Source organism: Oncorhynchus gorbuscha, linkage group LG05 (genome assembly GCF_021184085.1).
Source record: "Oncorhynchus gorbuscha isolate QuinsamMale2020 ecotype Even-year linkage group LG05, OgorEven_v1.0, whole genome shotgun sequence".
Classification (NCBI taxonomy): Eukaryota; Metazoa; Chordata; class Actinopteri; order Salmoniformes; family Salmonidae; genus Oncorhynchus; species Oncorhynchus gorbuscha.
Window position 1 is genome coordinate 59400154 of NC_060177.1, and position 14026 is coordinate 59414179.

Consider the following 14026-nt stretch of genomic DNA (forward strand, 5'->3'; position numbering starts at 1 on the left):
TCTCTACATCCTCCCTCCCTCCTTGTCAGGTGGCTCCCCTGAGCCCCTCTCTCTGTGCTTTGGCACTAGAAGTCACCTCCTTTGGTGTGCGGCAGGCAGGTACACAACAGGAGCAGCTCTCCCTCTCAGAGCTGTTGAACTTTTCGGGAAGGGAAGAAAGGGAACGGGAAGATTAAAAACAGCCCTGTGATGTGGAGTGCCGAGTCGCCTCCTGAGAATTCCTGGCATGATAATTTAAATGATCAAATGACACCGAGGAGACTTGTTAGCAGAGAAACAGCCTCCTAGTTGGCCCCATGGGGCCCGGGCTGCCGCACATGCATTGCAAAACAGCTCCTCTGTTGTGCTAAAGAATCAGTCTTCTTTTTCTCTTCTTTTCAGGAGCAGACTTTTTCCAGACTTTGTTGGATTTGTTCCGGTGTATATTTGGGTCTGAAGTGCGCGTCATATTCTACTGCAGTCTATGCCGCTTATTTCTGTTGACATTCATTTACTGGTGATGAGTTCCATTGGATTTGATCTTAGTAGTTTAGTCTATTCATGTCATTAGGGCCAGCCAGCCTGTGAGATTTCCAAGGCGTCTCATTGGAGTGAATTCTAGAGTCCCTCTTTGAAACAATTTCTCAGTCTCCTACTCTTGGTGCTGTTGTGCAGGAGGGCATGTGATAACTGTACTGTCTCGTGCAGGAAATGGTATCGTATATTATTCTTTTAATATGCCATTTAAAAGGTTCCTTTTCAACATCCTGACATCAGTTGTATAACAGGAGACATAGTTTGACATCAGCAACAAGATAATTGTGATATCTCATTATATTTGATCAAATAGATAGGCAATGAAATTCACTTGACTGAAGTGTTGAACTTTTGACTTTACTAATCCACTTCAGCATTTGAATTACCACTCAATATTATGGCTGTGTGGTTGTTTTGCATGGAGTGGTTCATAGAAAAATTAAACATTTCTCTCCATCTTGTTTGTCTTTTTGCTCTCAGACCCAGTTCCCGTTCTTGAGGCCACACACACCCTGGAGGAGAGGCTGCAGCAGCTGCAGAGTTCGGCCCCAAACAGCGAGGCCCTGGTCAGGGAGATCAGCGGGCACTGGAAGAGACACCTGGAGTGCCTTGACAAGCCAGGTCAGACCAGAGGCACAGCCTGGTCTCATAGACTAGACGTAACATAGTAAATGTAAATCCGGGACCCTCAAATTAGTATGATATGTTATGTTTGGTATGGTTACATAAGACAGATGTTTACTTAAGCCAAAAACTAAAGTAGGGTGGTTAGTCGGGGTGGATGGGTGCGCATATAAAGCAAACGTCGAGCAACCCAATGATTGCGAGTTCGAATCTCATCACGGACAATTTAGCATTTAACTAATTAGCAAGTTTTCAACTTTACTGAAAAAATATATAAATGCAACATGCAACAATTTCAATGATTTTACAGAGTTACAGTTCATATAAGGAAATCAGTCAATTGAAATAATTTAATTAGACCCTAATCTATGGATTTGACATGACTGGGCAGGGGCGCAGCCATGGGTGGGCATAGGCCCACCCACTTGGGAGCCATGTCCGGCCAATCAGAATGAGTTTTTCCCCACAAAAGGGCATTATTACAGACAGAAATACTCCTCAGTTTCATCAGCTGTCCATGTGGCAGGTGAAGAAGCCGGATGTGGAGGTCCTGGGCTTGCGTGATTACACGTCGTGGTCTGCGGTTGTGAGTCCAGTTGGACGTACCAAATTTTCTAAAATGACTTTGGAGGCAGCTTATGGTAGAGAAATTAACATGACATTTTCTGACAAGTGCTCTGGTGGACATTCCTGCAGTCAGCATGCCAAATGGCATGCTCCCTCCAAACTTGAGACATCTGTGGCATTGTGTTGTGTGACAAAACTGCGCATTTTAGAGTGGCCTTTTATTTTCCTCAGCACAAGGTGCACCTGTGTAATGATCATGCTGTTTAATCAGCTTCTTGATATGCCACACCTGTCAGGTGGAGAAATGCTCGCTAACAGGGTTGTAAACAAAGTTGTGCACAACATTTGAGAGAAAGAAGCTTTTTGTGCGTATGGAAAATATCTATGATATTTTATTTCAGCTCATGAAACATGGGACCAACACTTTGCATGTTGTGTTTATATTTTTGTTCAGTATACCTTCTACTTTTTTAGCTACTTTGCAACTACTTAGCATGTTAATGAACCCTTCCTCTTAACCTAACCCTTTTAGCTAACCCTTGCCCTAACTCACAAATTAATACATACCATATGAAAGGTAACATATCATACTAAATGGAGTGTCGTGCTTTACGTACAAAATAATAAGAAATGCTCTGAGACCAGGTTGCAGCCACAGCCCTGACCACAGAATGGGCCCAGGTCTAGCTCACTGCTGCTCGATTGTTCAAAATTTCCATTTCAAAGAAAAAAAAATGAATAAACTATTTTTGTTCTACAAACAATCCACTTTCATCCACACACGGATGTCTCTGTTCCATGTAGTCTCTGTGGCCTCTCACCTCAGATGATCACAGCACTCATCTGTACTCTGCTCCCTATCCACAGGAGACACAGAGGAGGACCCAGCAGCAGCAGAGTCAGGACCTGGGGAGGCATCGAGCTGGACAGCTGGTGTGATGACTCCAAACAGCAAACAGGCCCTCAGAGTCACAGGCTCACTTCAGCAGAACCACCAGGGCCAGAACCAGACAGAAGGGTTAGAAACACAGGCCTGGTCCTTGCTTCCCTCACAACCTTGTGAACATGATATGATGTGTACATGATAAAAGCAAAAAAGAGGACAGCCCCCAGCCCGTCAGTCATACTGCACAATGACAATAGACCTGGATGTAATCACATTTAAACCTCAATCTAATGAGTGGAAACAGAATGTAATACAGTATGTGTGCTGTATGCCTGAGAGTATGTAAGCATGGTCATCTTTGACATTGCGTCTCTCTTCTCATAGGGAAGCCGAAGACACAGATGCCACTCTGGCCGACAGACTGGGTGAGGCCGAGGAGAGGATCAAAGTGCTGCATTCATGTGAGTGTTTTGCCCGGTGGTCCTTTCTGGACACAGTGAGGTGAAAGGTCATCACGACTAATCCTGTTCCTTTATCTCTCTAGCTCTGAGCACAGCCCAGACAGATCTTCTGGACCTGCGGTGTAAATACGACCAGGAGAAGGCCAACAAGTAAGAGCCTGCTTATATCTCCACTGTCTCTCAACTCCTCTGTTCATGTAACCCACTCAGCCTATGTCCATACTGTGGTCACTGCTTGTTCTCTAACATGTTCCCTAACCATCATTTACTCTACTCATGATCTCTCCATCTATACTAATGCAGGTCCCTACTGCAGGCCCCTACTGCAGGTCCCTAATGCAGGCCCCTACTGCAGGTCCCTACTCAGGTCCCTACTGCAGGGCCCTACTGCAGGGCCCTACTGCAGGGCCCTACTGCAGGCCCCTACTGCAGGCCCCTACTGCAGGCCCCTACTGCAGGTCCCTACTACAGGACCCTACTGCAGGTCCCTACTCAGGTCCCTACTGCAGGGCCCTACTGCAGGGCCCTACTGCAGGGCCCTACTGCAGGCCCCTACTGCAGGCCCCTACTGCAGGCCCCTACTGCAGGTCCCTACTACAGGTCCCTACTGCAGGTCCCTACTGCAGATCCCTAGTCAGGTCCCTACTGCAGGTCCCTACTGCAGGTCCCTACTGCAGGTCCCTACTGCAGGTCCTTACTCAGGTCCCTACTGCAGGCCCCTACTGCAGGTCCCTAATGCAGGTCCTTACTCGGGTCCCTAATTCAGGTCCCTAATGCAGGTCCTTACTCGGGTCCCTAATTCAGGTCCCTAATGCAGGTCCCTAATACATGTCCCCACTGCAGGTCCCTAGTCAGGTCCCCACTGCCGGTCCCTACTGCAGGTCCCTAGTCAGGTCCCTAGTCATGTCCCCACTGCAGGTCCCTACTTAGGTCTCTAATGCACGTTCCTAATGCAGGTCCCTACTGCAGGTCCTTACTCAGATCCCTAATGCAGGTTCCTAATGCAGGTCCCTAATGGAGGTCCCTAATGCAGGTCTCTAATGCATGTCCCCACTGCAGGTCTCTAATGCATGTCCCCACTGCAGGTCCCTAATGCATGTCCCCACTGCAGGTCCCTAATGCATGTCCCCACTGCAGGTCCCTACTCAGTCCCACCTATGCATACACCACTATGCATACTCAGCCCTACCTATGCATACACCACTATGCATACTCAGCCCCACCTAATTCACACATGGTCACTCTCCACTGGAATGTACCCATGTCCAGTCTGAACCTTCAGAATGCCATTGTAAAAACAGACCTTGGCTGCAAAGGAAATTACACCCTATTCCCTATATAGTTCACAAATTTTGACCAGAGCCCTATGCGTGTAGTGCACTATATAGGGAATAGGGTGCCATTTCGGATGTTACTGTGGTGTGACTCACCGACTAATGCAGGTGGATGGATGGGAGAGCTCTGTGTTGGCCTCCTCTGTCTGACAGCCAGGGCCTTGCCTTGCCAGGCCTGAAGAAGAATGGCTTCAGTTAAAGATTGCTTCAGAAAACACTCTACCTTGTCCTGGATCTGTGAGCGCTATGTATCCAGCTCAACGGTTGAAATGAATGTGAAGTTGTATGAAGGATGTCGATAGACATTGAAAGTAAACACTCCTTTGTTTGGGTAGTGCTGCGGACGGAGCACAGTGAGCTGGTGCTAATGGATTTTCTCCCAGGCTTAATCCATGGTGCAATTGAACTGTAGTTTCCAGACCCACCGCCATCCATTCTGCTGGATTTGAAGAATTTTCCGTTTGACTCCCCTTTCATGTTCAGCAGCTGTTCACAGTGACGGCTCGTTAGCTCTCTGTGAGGGGAGAGAGGAAGGATGGTTGTGCGTTGGTGTTAGGGCCACTGGGCCAGTGCTTCGTTTGTGAATGGCTCGGCTTGTAGTTAGTGAATATGAGGAATACATCCTATATGGGTTATAGGCTAATAGAAACACTAAACACCCCCCTGGTCCCTTATCACCACTACCTCTCAGTACTCATCTCCGTGGCTCTGTGTAGCTTACTTCACCTCCTAATTACTCTGATTGACTTTTTCCTTGATGTTAATAATAAAGGTGATTTGGCTGTTTTGAGTATCTGAACAGGTAATCAATACAAAGCATTTTTTCCATACTGCTCAAGTTCATTAAATCTGGATATGACACCTGTTACCTTTTTCTGTCAGTGTGATTCCATCCATCCTGGGCTTATTGATGTGGCCTGGACTCTGCCCAGAGCTTCTTGACTGTATTGCACACCACACCACTACTAATTAATATAGAGAACTATTGATTTATTTGAATTTTTAATGGGTCTGGTTTTACTATTGTTTCACCCCCCATTCCCCCCCAAAAGCAATGCTCTGTGACTATTCAGAATGGGTTATAAGTCATGCAGTTAAGTTGTTTGTGTCATTAATCTTCCTCAAACAAGCACATAATAACCAGCAGTGAGATGAAGGGCACTGTGGGTGCAGACGGAGGTGAGGAAGAACATGGTTTGTTTGAAAATACTTTGTTTGATAGTGAACAATATCGCTGCTCTCAAAACACATTTAGTGAAACGGAAAGGGGTTTCTTTGTCCTGAAAACCTCAGAAATCTTTGCATATTTGAATCGATTTCACAGTTCTCGTTAATTCATCTTTCTCCACATTTTGAAAATCAACTCCCATGTGTCCAAAAAGAAACTTTTGAACTTCAAACAAACCTCATGAATAATCTGTCTATTTATATTGGACTTCTCTGATTGTTAGATGGATGGAGGCATGTAGGAATGAAATCTCCAAAGGAAAGTATTGTATTGATCAGACATGCAGTCCGTTTCTGTCTGGTTTTGGTTGTATTGTAGTGAGCTATGTGAGGAATGATGCTTTGTTTATGTTGTGTGTGATTTAGTGTGAATCGTTTCAGAAAAGTGCGTAAGGCGTCTGATAACGAGTGGATGATGAGGTGATTATGCCCTCGAAGCCGGTGTTTGGAGGATATATTGGCACTGTGTTGTTAGGCCCTAGACAGTGGATTGCGCAGTGAGATGGAACATTAAATAGGCATTTCAACATCATGGGCTTAGCCGGTGGTCATTTGTGGGCTAGACACCGGCTGGAACGTGGTTTTAACCAATCAGTATCCAGGATTAGACACACCCATTGTATAATTAAGTGATAATGCCCTCGAAGTCAGTGTTTGGAGGATATATTGGCACGGGAGATCTGGCAAACTGTGACAATATATCCTCCAAACACTGGTTTCGAGGGCATTATCACTTTTGGTCAATGGGTTACCAACCAATTCAAATAATGATTGACATTTAAAAAAACATTCTTTTGATTCATTTATTTCTACTGTTTTATCTTTCCACGAGATATAGTCCCGACACAAATCTAGGGTTGCAACCCAAGCCGGCTAGTTGTTCATTCTATCGGTTAAGTTGCCAGAGATGCAACCCAGTCTTGAAGTATTTTAATTCTGTATCTATGGACGTGACCCAGTCGTTAGTTAATGTTCTTATGCCCTTGCTTGCTAGCTAGTCAACTTGGGCTAACACAGTCACGTCAAACAGTGCAGCCAGAATAACAGAAAAAGTAGCTGCATTTTCATTTTTTATGCGATTTCCTAATGACATTAACAGAACAATGAGCTAGCTAGTGATGCGGGATTTCGCCTGGTATAGAAAATGGGCCCTCTCGCCAGGACCTGTTCAGAGAACCTAGCCATCTACATAGCTAACACAATCCCTTCAAATGCTAGAAAGACAGCAAACTAGCTGCATTTAATTTAGTTAGACCTGTTTTTTTATTGTCATTTCTTTGTATATATCCATAAAACTTATGCTGATTCATGATTTGGAGAAAAGCTGCCTGCCCGTCTGTCTCATCCCAACTCTTGACACATTCATTCCTATGGGACAGCTGGAGATCAAATTTGAATATTGAAACAATGTTGCAAATGTTGGAGACAGACAGCAAGGTTTATACAAAGCTCTGCTGTTGAAAACCAAACGCTCATCTAAACGAAAGGGGAGATTATGTCTAGATGCTTTTTTACAGTGGAGATCAAGTTTATATGTTGCCTGGTTGGGCTGATGAGACAGTGGATTGCAGGGTGAGATGAAATAGTAACTAGCCATTTCAACGTCATATCCTTAGCCGGTGGTAACTTGTGAAATAGACACCGGCTGGAACGCGGTTTTAACCAATCAGCATCCAGGATTAGACCCACCCGTTGTATAATTAAGCAATAAGGCACGAGGAGGTGTGGTACAGTATATGGCCAATATACCATGCATTCTTAGAACGACACAAAGCGGAGTGCCTGGATACAGCCCTTAGCCATGGTATATTGGCCATATTCCACAAACCTCCAAGGTGTCTTATAAACTGGTTACCAACATAATTAGAGCTGTAAAAATAAATGTTTTGTCATACCCATGGTATACGTTCTGATACACCATGACTGTCAGTCAATCAGCATTCAGGGCTCGACCCACCCAGTTTATAATGTGTTATAGACTCATGTTATATGTATTGCGTATTGTTCTGTATGGTGTTGCCCTACATTGAGGTCAGACGTCAAGGAGGGTGTATAAATCATGCTAGACTAGGCGATTGCCCCCTCCGTAACCCACAGGCTGGTTCTGTTTGTGTTCCAGGGCGGAGGAGGTCGGTGTGATCATGATGAATCTTGAGAAGGCAAACCAGGTGAGTGAAAAATGCCGTCCCGTTGGCAGCCCTCTGAATAAGATGCTTCTTCGTTAAGATAATCACTCCTGTAATCAAGCATCCTGTTTAATTAGACACCCTGCATTCTGCAGCACCCTTGCCTCTCCCTACCATGCCTCCCCCTCCCTGAGCTCCTGTGATTAGAGGCAGTAAACCCTGGCCCCCGTCTGTGGGTGCTCCACGGCACCACTGCAACACTCAGTAAAGGACAGGAGAGACTGCCAAGCGCGATTGATGCCGGAGTGCCGTGCGCTGGGGCTCGTACCTACCTCATTGCCTTAATTGCTTCCTTTCCTTCCTAGTGATTTCTCTTCTCTCTCTGTTTTCTCTTTCCTCTCTCTCTCTCTCTCTCTCTCTCTCTCTCTCTCTCTCTCTCTCTCTCTCTCTCTCTCTCTCTCGGTCGTTCTCTCTCTTGAACCTTCTCTTTCTCCTCGCTCTCTTTCTCTCCACCAGCAGCCCTTAGTTAAATTTTCTCAAAATGAATCATTAATTAGCAGCCCGAGTGTGACGGAGCAGGTAAACAGTCTGGGAAGAAAGTACACTGACTAAACAGTCCTCTCAGGAATATCGAGTTGCAGTCTTCTGCCGGTGGTCCTCCTCTATTTATTTAGTTTCTGAAGGTCTGTCCTCAGAATCATCTGTCTGTGCTCTTCAGGACCAGTTCATCTATATATCTGCTGAGTGACTGACAGGCTGGTTGTGTCTGTGTTCTGTTGTGTGAGTTGTAATGCTGTGATGTTTGATTGTAGAAAGCAGAAATGGCCCAGAGGGAGGTGGAGAGGCTAAAGGAACAACTGGCCAGTCCTCGGAGCGCCACCCCAGGGAGCTGCCATCCACCAGAGGGCACTAGTGGGGTGAGACGAGACCACATCCTCTTCTGTTCAGATCAATGTGTTCCTCAATCCCCCCTTCCCCCCTTCAAATTCATTGAAGCTTCACATCATGGATCTTTTAAGTGTGGGAATTCTGGACGGTATAATTTTAGCCTTTTTCAAAAGGAATTCTCACCTTCCATTTATTTACCCTTCAGTGTCTTTGACTCCTTTTGACTCTGTTTCCTCTCACACCCTGTCTTTCTTTCTTCCACTTAGGAGAGGGGTGATGTGTTGCCATCCAAGCTGGAGGCTAAGCTGATGGCTAAAGACCGAGAGATCCTCAGGCTACTGGAAAACGTACAGAGACTACAGTTCGCACTACAGGAAGTCCAAAACATCTCAGCCAATCAGATCATTGAGCTGGAAAGTCAGCTGACCTATAAGACAGAAGCTATTGAGGTAAGTCCTACTGCACACACTCAAATGGCAAGCGGGATGGACCCACCTTCTTGTCGGTGGAGTTTACTGATATATGCTTCCTCTCTTTGACTGTTTCAGAGATTAGAAGCTAAACTGCAATCCCAGTTGGACTATGAAGAGATTAAAACAGAACTCCGGTGAGACAAACACCCATGGTGCTTGAGAAGAGACGACTAATCATATTACAATATCTTATTATAGAAACACAATATAACATTCTTACTGTTGTTTTTTTCCTCTTGTAGTATCTTGAAGGTAATGAAGCTGGCCTCAATGAATGGTAGCTCGTCCCAGGTGAGATATATATTGAAGTTTATTGCCTTGTTGTTCATAGCCCAGCATTAATCAAAATAGTTTGCTTCTTAACAAAACGGAACTTTCGTTTCTTCTTAATGTTCCACTGCTGTCAGGGAAGAAAAAGTTTAGCAGTGCCATTGAATGCCTCAGTGAGCGTCATGCATTGTAAGGATATCTACAGCCACTATAATTGATTAATCGAAATTGAACAGCCTGTGTGTGTGTGTGTGTGTGTGTGTGTGTGTGTGTGTGTGTGTGTGTGTGTGTGTGTGTGTGTGTGTGTGTGTGTGTGTGTGTGTGTGTGTGTGTGTGTGTGTGTGTGTGTGTGTGTGTGTGTGTGTGTGTGTGTGTCTCTCTCTCTCTCTCTCTCTCTCTCTCTCTCTCACCAGGACACTGCAGAGGCTTTTTTGCGGGACAAAGAGGCCTTTCTTCCCTCTCCCAAGTACCTGATGGATAAGGCCAGAATCTTACACAACAATGGTGAGGCAACAGTATCTATGCCTATGAAATCTAATTGTAGTTCTTGAAAGCTGTTTGTATTGTACTGTGTTGGCTCTATGCAGCTGTATACCCCAGTGGGTGTGAAAGTGCTGCTAATCTGAGTGTGACTCTGTGTCTGCAGATGAGGACCGATCGGAGGAGTCAGGCAGGGAGTCGGACAGGGAGTGGGGCAGGCCCTCAGGGTCCTTCTCCTCAGTCTCCCAAGTGGATGAGCGTACCTCTGCCAGCCCTGGACCCCCCACAATGGACGTCTCCTCCTCTAGCCACGACCTCCCCCGCCCCTTCTCTGTGTCCCCCTGCTCAAGGGACAGGCTGTCTGCGGACCACGTCGTCCACAAGCAGCTCCTCTCCTCCCCACTCTTTAAGAAGGAATCCGGCAGCCCCCTCATGGCCTTTCCCACCGCCCTGTATGCAGCCAAAGTCACCCTAATGTCAGCCAATCAGGGACCTGCAGGGGTCGGCGGCATCGAGGCCGGCCTGCCCAGTGACCAATCGGAAAGCGGGAGCTCCACTGCGGGTGATGACGACCAGTTAGAGACAGCAGAGATTGCCTTCCAGGTCAAAGAGCAGCTGCTGAAGCACAACATTGGCCAGCGTGTGTTTGGTCACTATGTGCTGGGCCTATCACAGGGCTCGGTCAGTGAGATACTGGCCCGACCCAAGCCCTGGAGGAAGCTGACAGTGAAAGGCAAGGAGCCCTTCATCAAGATGAAACAGTTCCTGTCTGACGATCAGAACATCTTGGCCCTCAGGACCATCCAGGTCCGACAGAGAGGTGAGTGGACTGGACAGTTGTCACTCCAGCAGAATACTCAGCAGGGTCGGTCCTGGGCGGTCCCTGAATGGGAGACCAGATGCTGCTGGAAGTGGTGTTGGAGGACCAGTAAGGGGCAGTCTTTCCTCTGGTCTAAGGTGATCCCAATGCCCCAGGGCAGTGAAGGGGACATTGCCCTGCGTAGGGTGTCGTCTTTCGGATGTGACGTTAAATGGGTGTCCTGACTCTCTGTGGTCATTAAAAATCTGATGCCACTCATCTAAAGAGTAGGGGTGGTAACCCCTCATAGCTAAATTCCCAACCTGGCCCCATTCCATCATGTCCACCTAATCATCCCCCTAATTCCTAATTGGCATAGATCATCTCTCCACCTCTCCACAAAAAGGGTTGCCATGCATCACCCAAGTGGATGCTACACATTGGTGGTGGATGAGGTGAGTTTCCCCCTACTATGTAAAGTGCTCTGAGTAAAATGAAATAATATCAGGCATTAATCTGCTGTACATGCATTTAATGTGCTAAAGCAGAAGATTGTGTGTTGCGGTAGCAGTATTTGTATTTGAGGATTTTATTAGTGCTGTGGGATAGAGCAGAGTTGGCCGCTCTGTCTCTCTGATGAGTTTTGAAAGGTTGGTGGTTTAGTTTCTGGGCCTCTCTGCATTTAAACCGTTTAATCTCCCTGGGCTGCACTTTTAACTTCTTCATTTGCATTTGACATTTTAGTCATTTAGCAGAGACTCTTACCCAGAGCGACTTTAGTGCATTCATCTTCAGATAGCTAGGTGAGACAGCCACATATCACAGTCCAAGTAAGTACATTTTTCCACTAAAGTAGCTATCACCAAAATCAGAGCTAGTAAGGCGGTAAGAACGATAAGTGCGAGTGTTAGGTCTCTGGGGGGGGGGGGGGGGGGGGGATTATTTAAGATACTCTGCTGTCCTAGCTTCAGGGGGAGGCTGGTTCCACCATTGGGGTGCCAGGACAGAGGAGAGCTTGGACTGGACAAGGCAGAAGCTTCCCTCCCATAGGGATGCGAGGGCCAAGAGAACAGAGGTGGCTTCCTCTCCCATGTTTCTTGTGTTACTTTTAAACTTTGTTTTCTTCCCAGATTTCAGAGCTTTTGAAAGTTGAGCTTGCCGTATACCGCAACCTCAGACGCCAACATCTCAAAGGCAGCCATTGATCTTCCAGTCGAAAGCAAAGCCTTGGAACTGCTCTCTGATCAGCCATCCCACTCACTCGCTCTCTCTCCCCCCTCCTTTTCTCTCACTCTCTGTTACCCTCTCTGTGGTAGGGAGCATCACTCCTCGCATCCGAACTCCTGAAACTGGGTCAGACGACGCCATCAAAAATATCTTGGAGCAGGCCAAGAAGGAGATCCAGTCCCAGAGAGGAGGTGTGTCTGGAACAGGTTATGCATCTACTCTTTATTCAACTGTGCTAGGTCAGGTGACATTTTTAATTATCATTATTTTTGGTTTGTACATTTTGAGAGCAATTTTCATTGATGGCAGTTGACGTTTTTGAAGTTGGTGTGGACTGTGTATTCGTAGAGTTCTCTGTAACGGTTTGCGTGTGTTTGTGTGTGCGTGCACAATCTGCAGGTGACATTAAGTCGTCCCTGGGCAGCCCCTCCGGCTTGAGTAGTAATGGGGCGGGCGGCAGCTCAGACGACACCATCAAGAACATCCTGGAGCAGGCCAGGAGGGAGATGCAGGCGCAGCAGCAGGCCCTGATGGAGATGGATGTCTGTGGCAGGGCCTCTGCCACCAGCGCTGGGCCCCAGGTGGAGCGCCTGGGGCTCCCTGAGCCTTCCAAGGTCCTGCCTTTACCCACCTTCATCAAACAGGAGGAGGGGGGCACCGTGTGCATGGCCAACCCCATCAGCAGCCCCCAGACCCCCCTCAGTGTCCTCTCCCCCGCCGCCTTTGTCCAGAACATCATCCGTAAAGTCAAGTCGGAGATCGGTGAGGCGGGGACTTACTTCGACCAGCACTGGTCTGTGGAGCGGGGGCCCATAGGCATGGCAGGTGGCGTAGGGGGCGGCAGCTCTCGGCCCTTCACCTCAGTGTCTCCCTCCCTGTCTTCCTCCTCGTCTTCGGGCCCCTCGGCCCTGCCCCGGCCCTGGCCCCGGCTGGAGAACGGAGAGTGTCTGCCCAACAGTGAGGAGGCGTCTGCAGCCGAGGAGGACACTGGCTCGGGGATGGTACGGTCTGTGGAAGTAAAAGTGGAGTCGGACGTGTCAGTGAGTGGGGAGTCACCCGGCCCTGGTCGTGGCCTGTCCTATTACCCATCATACCTCCCCCGCACCCTGAAGCCCACCGTGCCGCCGCTGACGCCGGAGCAGTATGAGATGTACATGTACCATGAGGTGGACACTATCGAACTCACCCGGCAGGTCAAAGAGAAGCTGGCGAAGAACGGTATCTGTCAGAGGATCTTTGGTGAAAAGGTGTGTGTTCACCTCACTCCATGCTTCCTCTTAAAAGGATGACATATTTTGGATAACTTAATGTGTCTCAATAAGTCATTTGTGAGGCCTCTTTCTAAGCCAAAAATGATTAAGATGTATCATGTGAATATGAAACTGATTTTGAGCATGTGTAATCAGTTTGTTCTTCAATTCGTATAGATTGAGTGCTTCTGCCCTCTAGTGGTTGTAGGTATTGACTTAAATGGGTCCTTAGTGAAGCTGATGTGCCAGTCAGCATTTTGTCATGTCTCGAACAGATACCAAAGAGGTACTGAAATTGTTGCATTTGCTCAGTAGGAATAACTTGATGTTTATCCTGTGTATCCTCTCTCCAGGTGCTGGGTCTGTCTCAGGGCAGTGTGAGTGACATGCTGTCTCGGCCCAAACCCTGGAGCAAGCTGACCCAGAAAGGCAGGGAACCCTTCATCCGCATGCAGCTGTGGCTGCTGGACCAGCTGGGCCAAGCACTCACCCAGCTTCCCAGCCAAAGCCTCTCTCGAGGTGGGCCACTACACATCACACACTGCAGCTTGGGCCTATTTATTTTATACAAGTAATTATTTGTATACATAAGGTCAATAAGAGTACGAGTGTCTTTTCTAGCTAATTAGCTGAATATAGAAGGTCTCTTTGCTTCTTTATCTGTTGCTCTGACTGATGATTTCACCCTCTGATGTTTTGTGACTACCGCCCATAGATAAAAGCCCAGTGACGGCCCAGTCGTCGCCCTCCCCACCCCCCCAGCCCAGAGGAGAACCACCCCAGCCCATTGGTGGAGCCCGTCAGCCATACCCTGGAGAGCAGCAAAGAGAACCAGCAGCCTGATGGCCTGGGCCTAATGCCCCCCCACCCAGAAGGAGGGAAATCCACCCCCAGTCTG

General features: G+C 47.5%; 1 protein-coding gene across 1 annotated transcript in view; it reads left to right on the forward strand.

The window, feature by feature from the left end:
• Positions 1-14026, forward strand: part of LOC124036191 (homeobox protein cut-like 2) — a 126571-nt gene that overhangs the window by 107820 nt on the left and 4725 nt on the right. The window contains 16 exon segments of the mRNA XM_046350435.1: positions 997-1137; positions 2575-2725; positions 2978-3054; positions 3138-3204; positions 7735-7783; positions 8554-8658; positions 8896-9078; positions 9178-9236; positions 9345-9393; positions 9786-9876; positions 10019-10672; positions 11968-12069; positions 12278-13125; positions 13482-13647; positions 13844-13881; positions 13883-13976. Coding sequence (XP_046206391.1) covers positions 997-1137; positions 2575-2725; positions 2978-3054; positions 3138-3204; positions 7735-7783; positions 8554-8658; positions 8896-9078; positions 9178-9236; positions 9345-9393; positions 9786-9876; positions 10019-10672; positions 11968-12069; positions 12278-13125; positions 13482-13647; positions 13844-13881; positions 13883-13976 — 2874 coding nt within the window.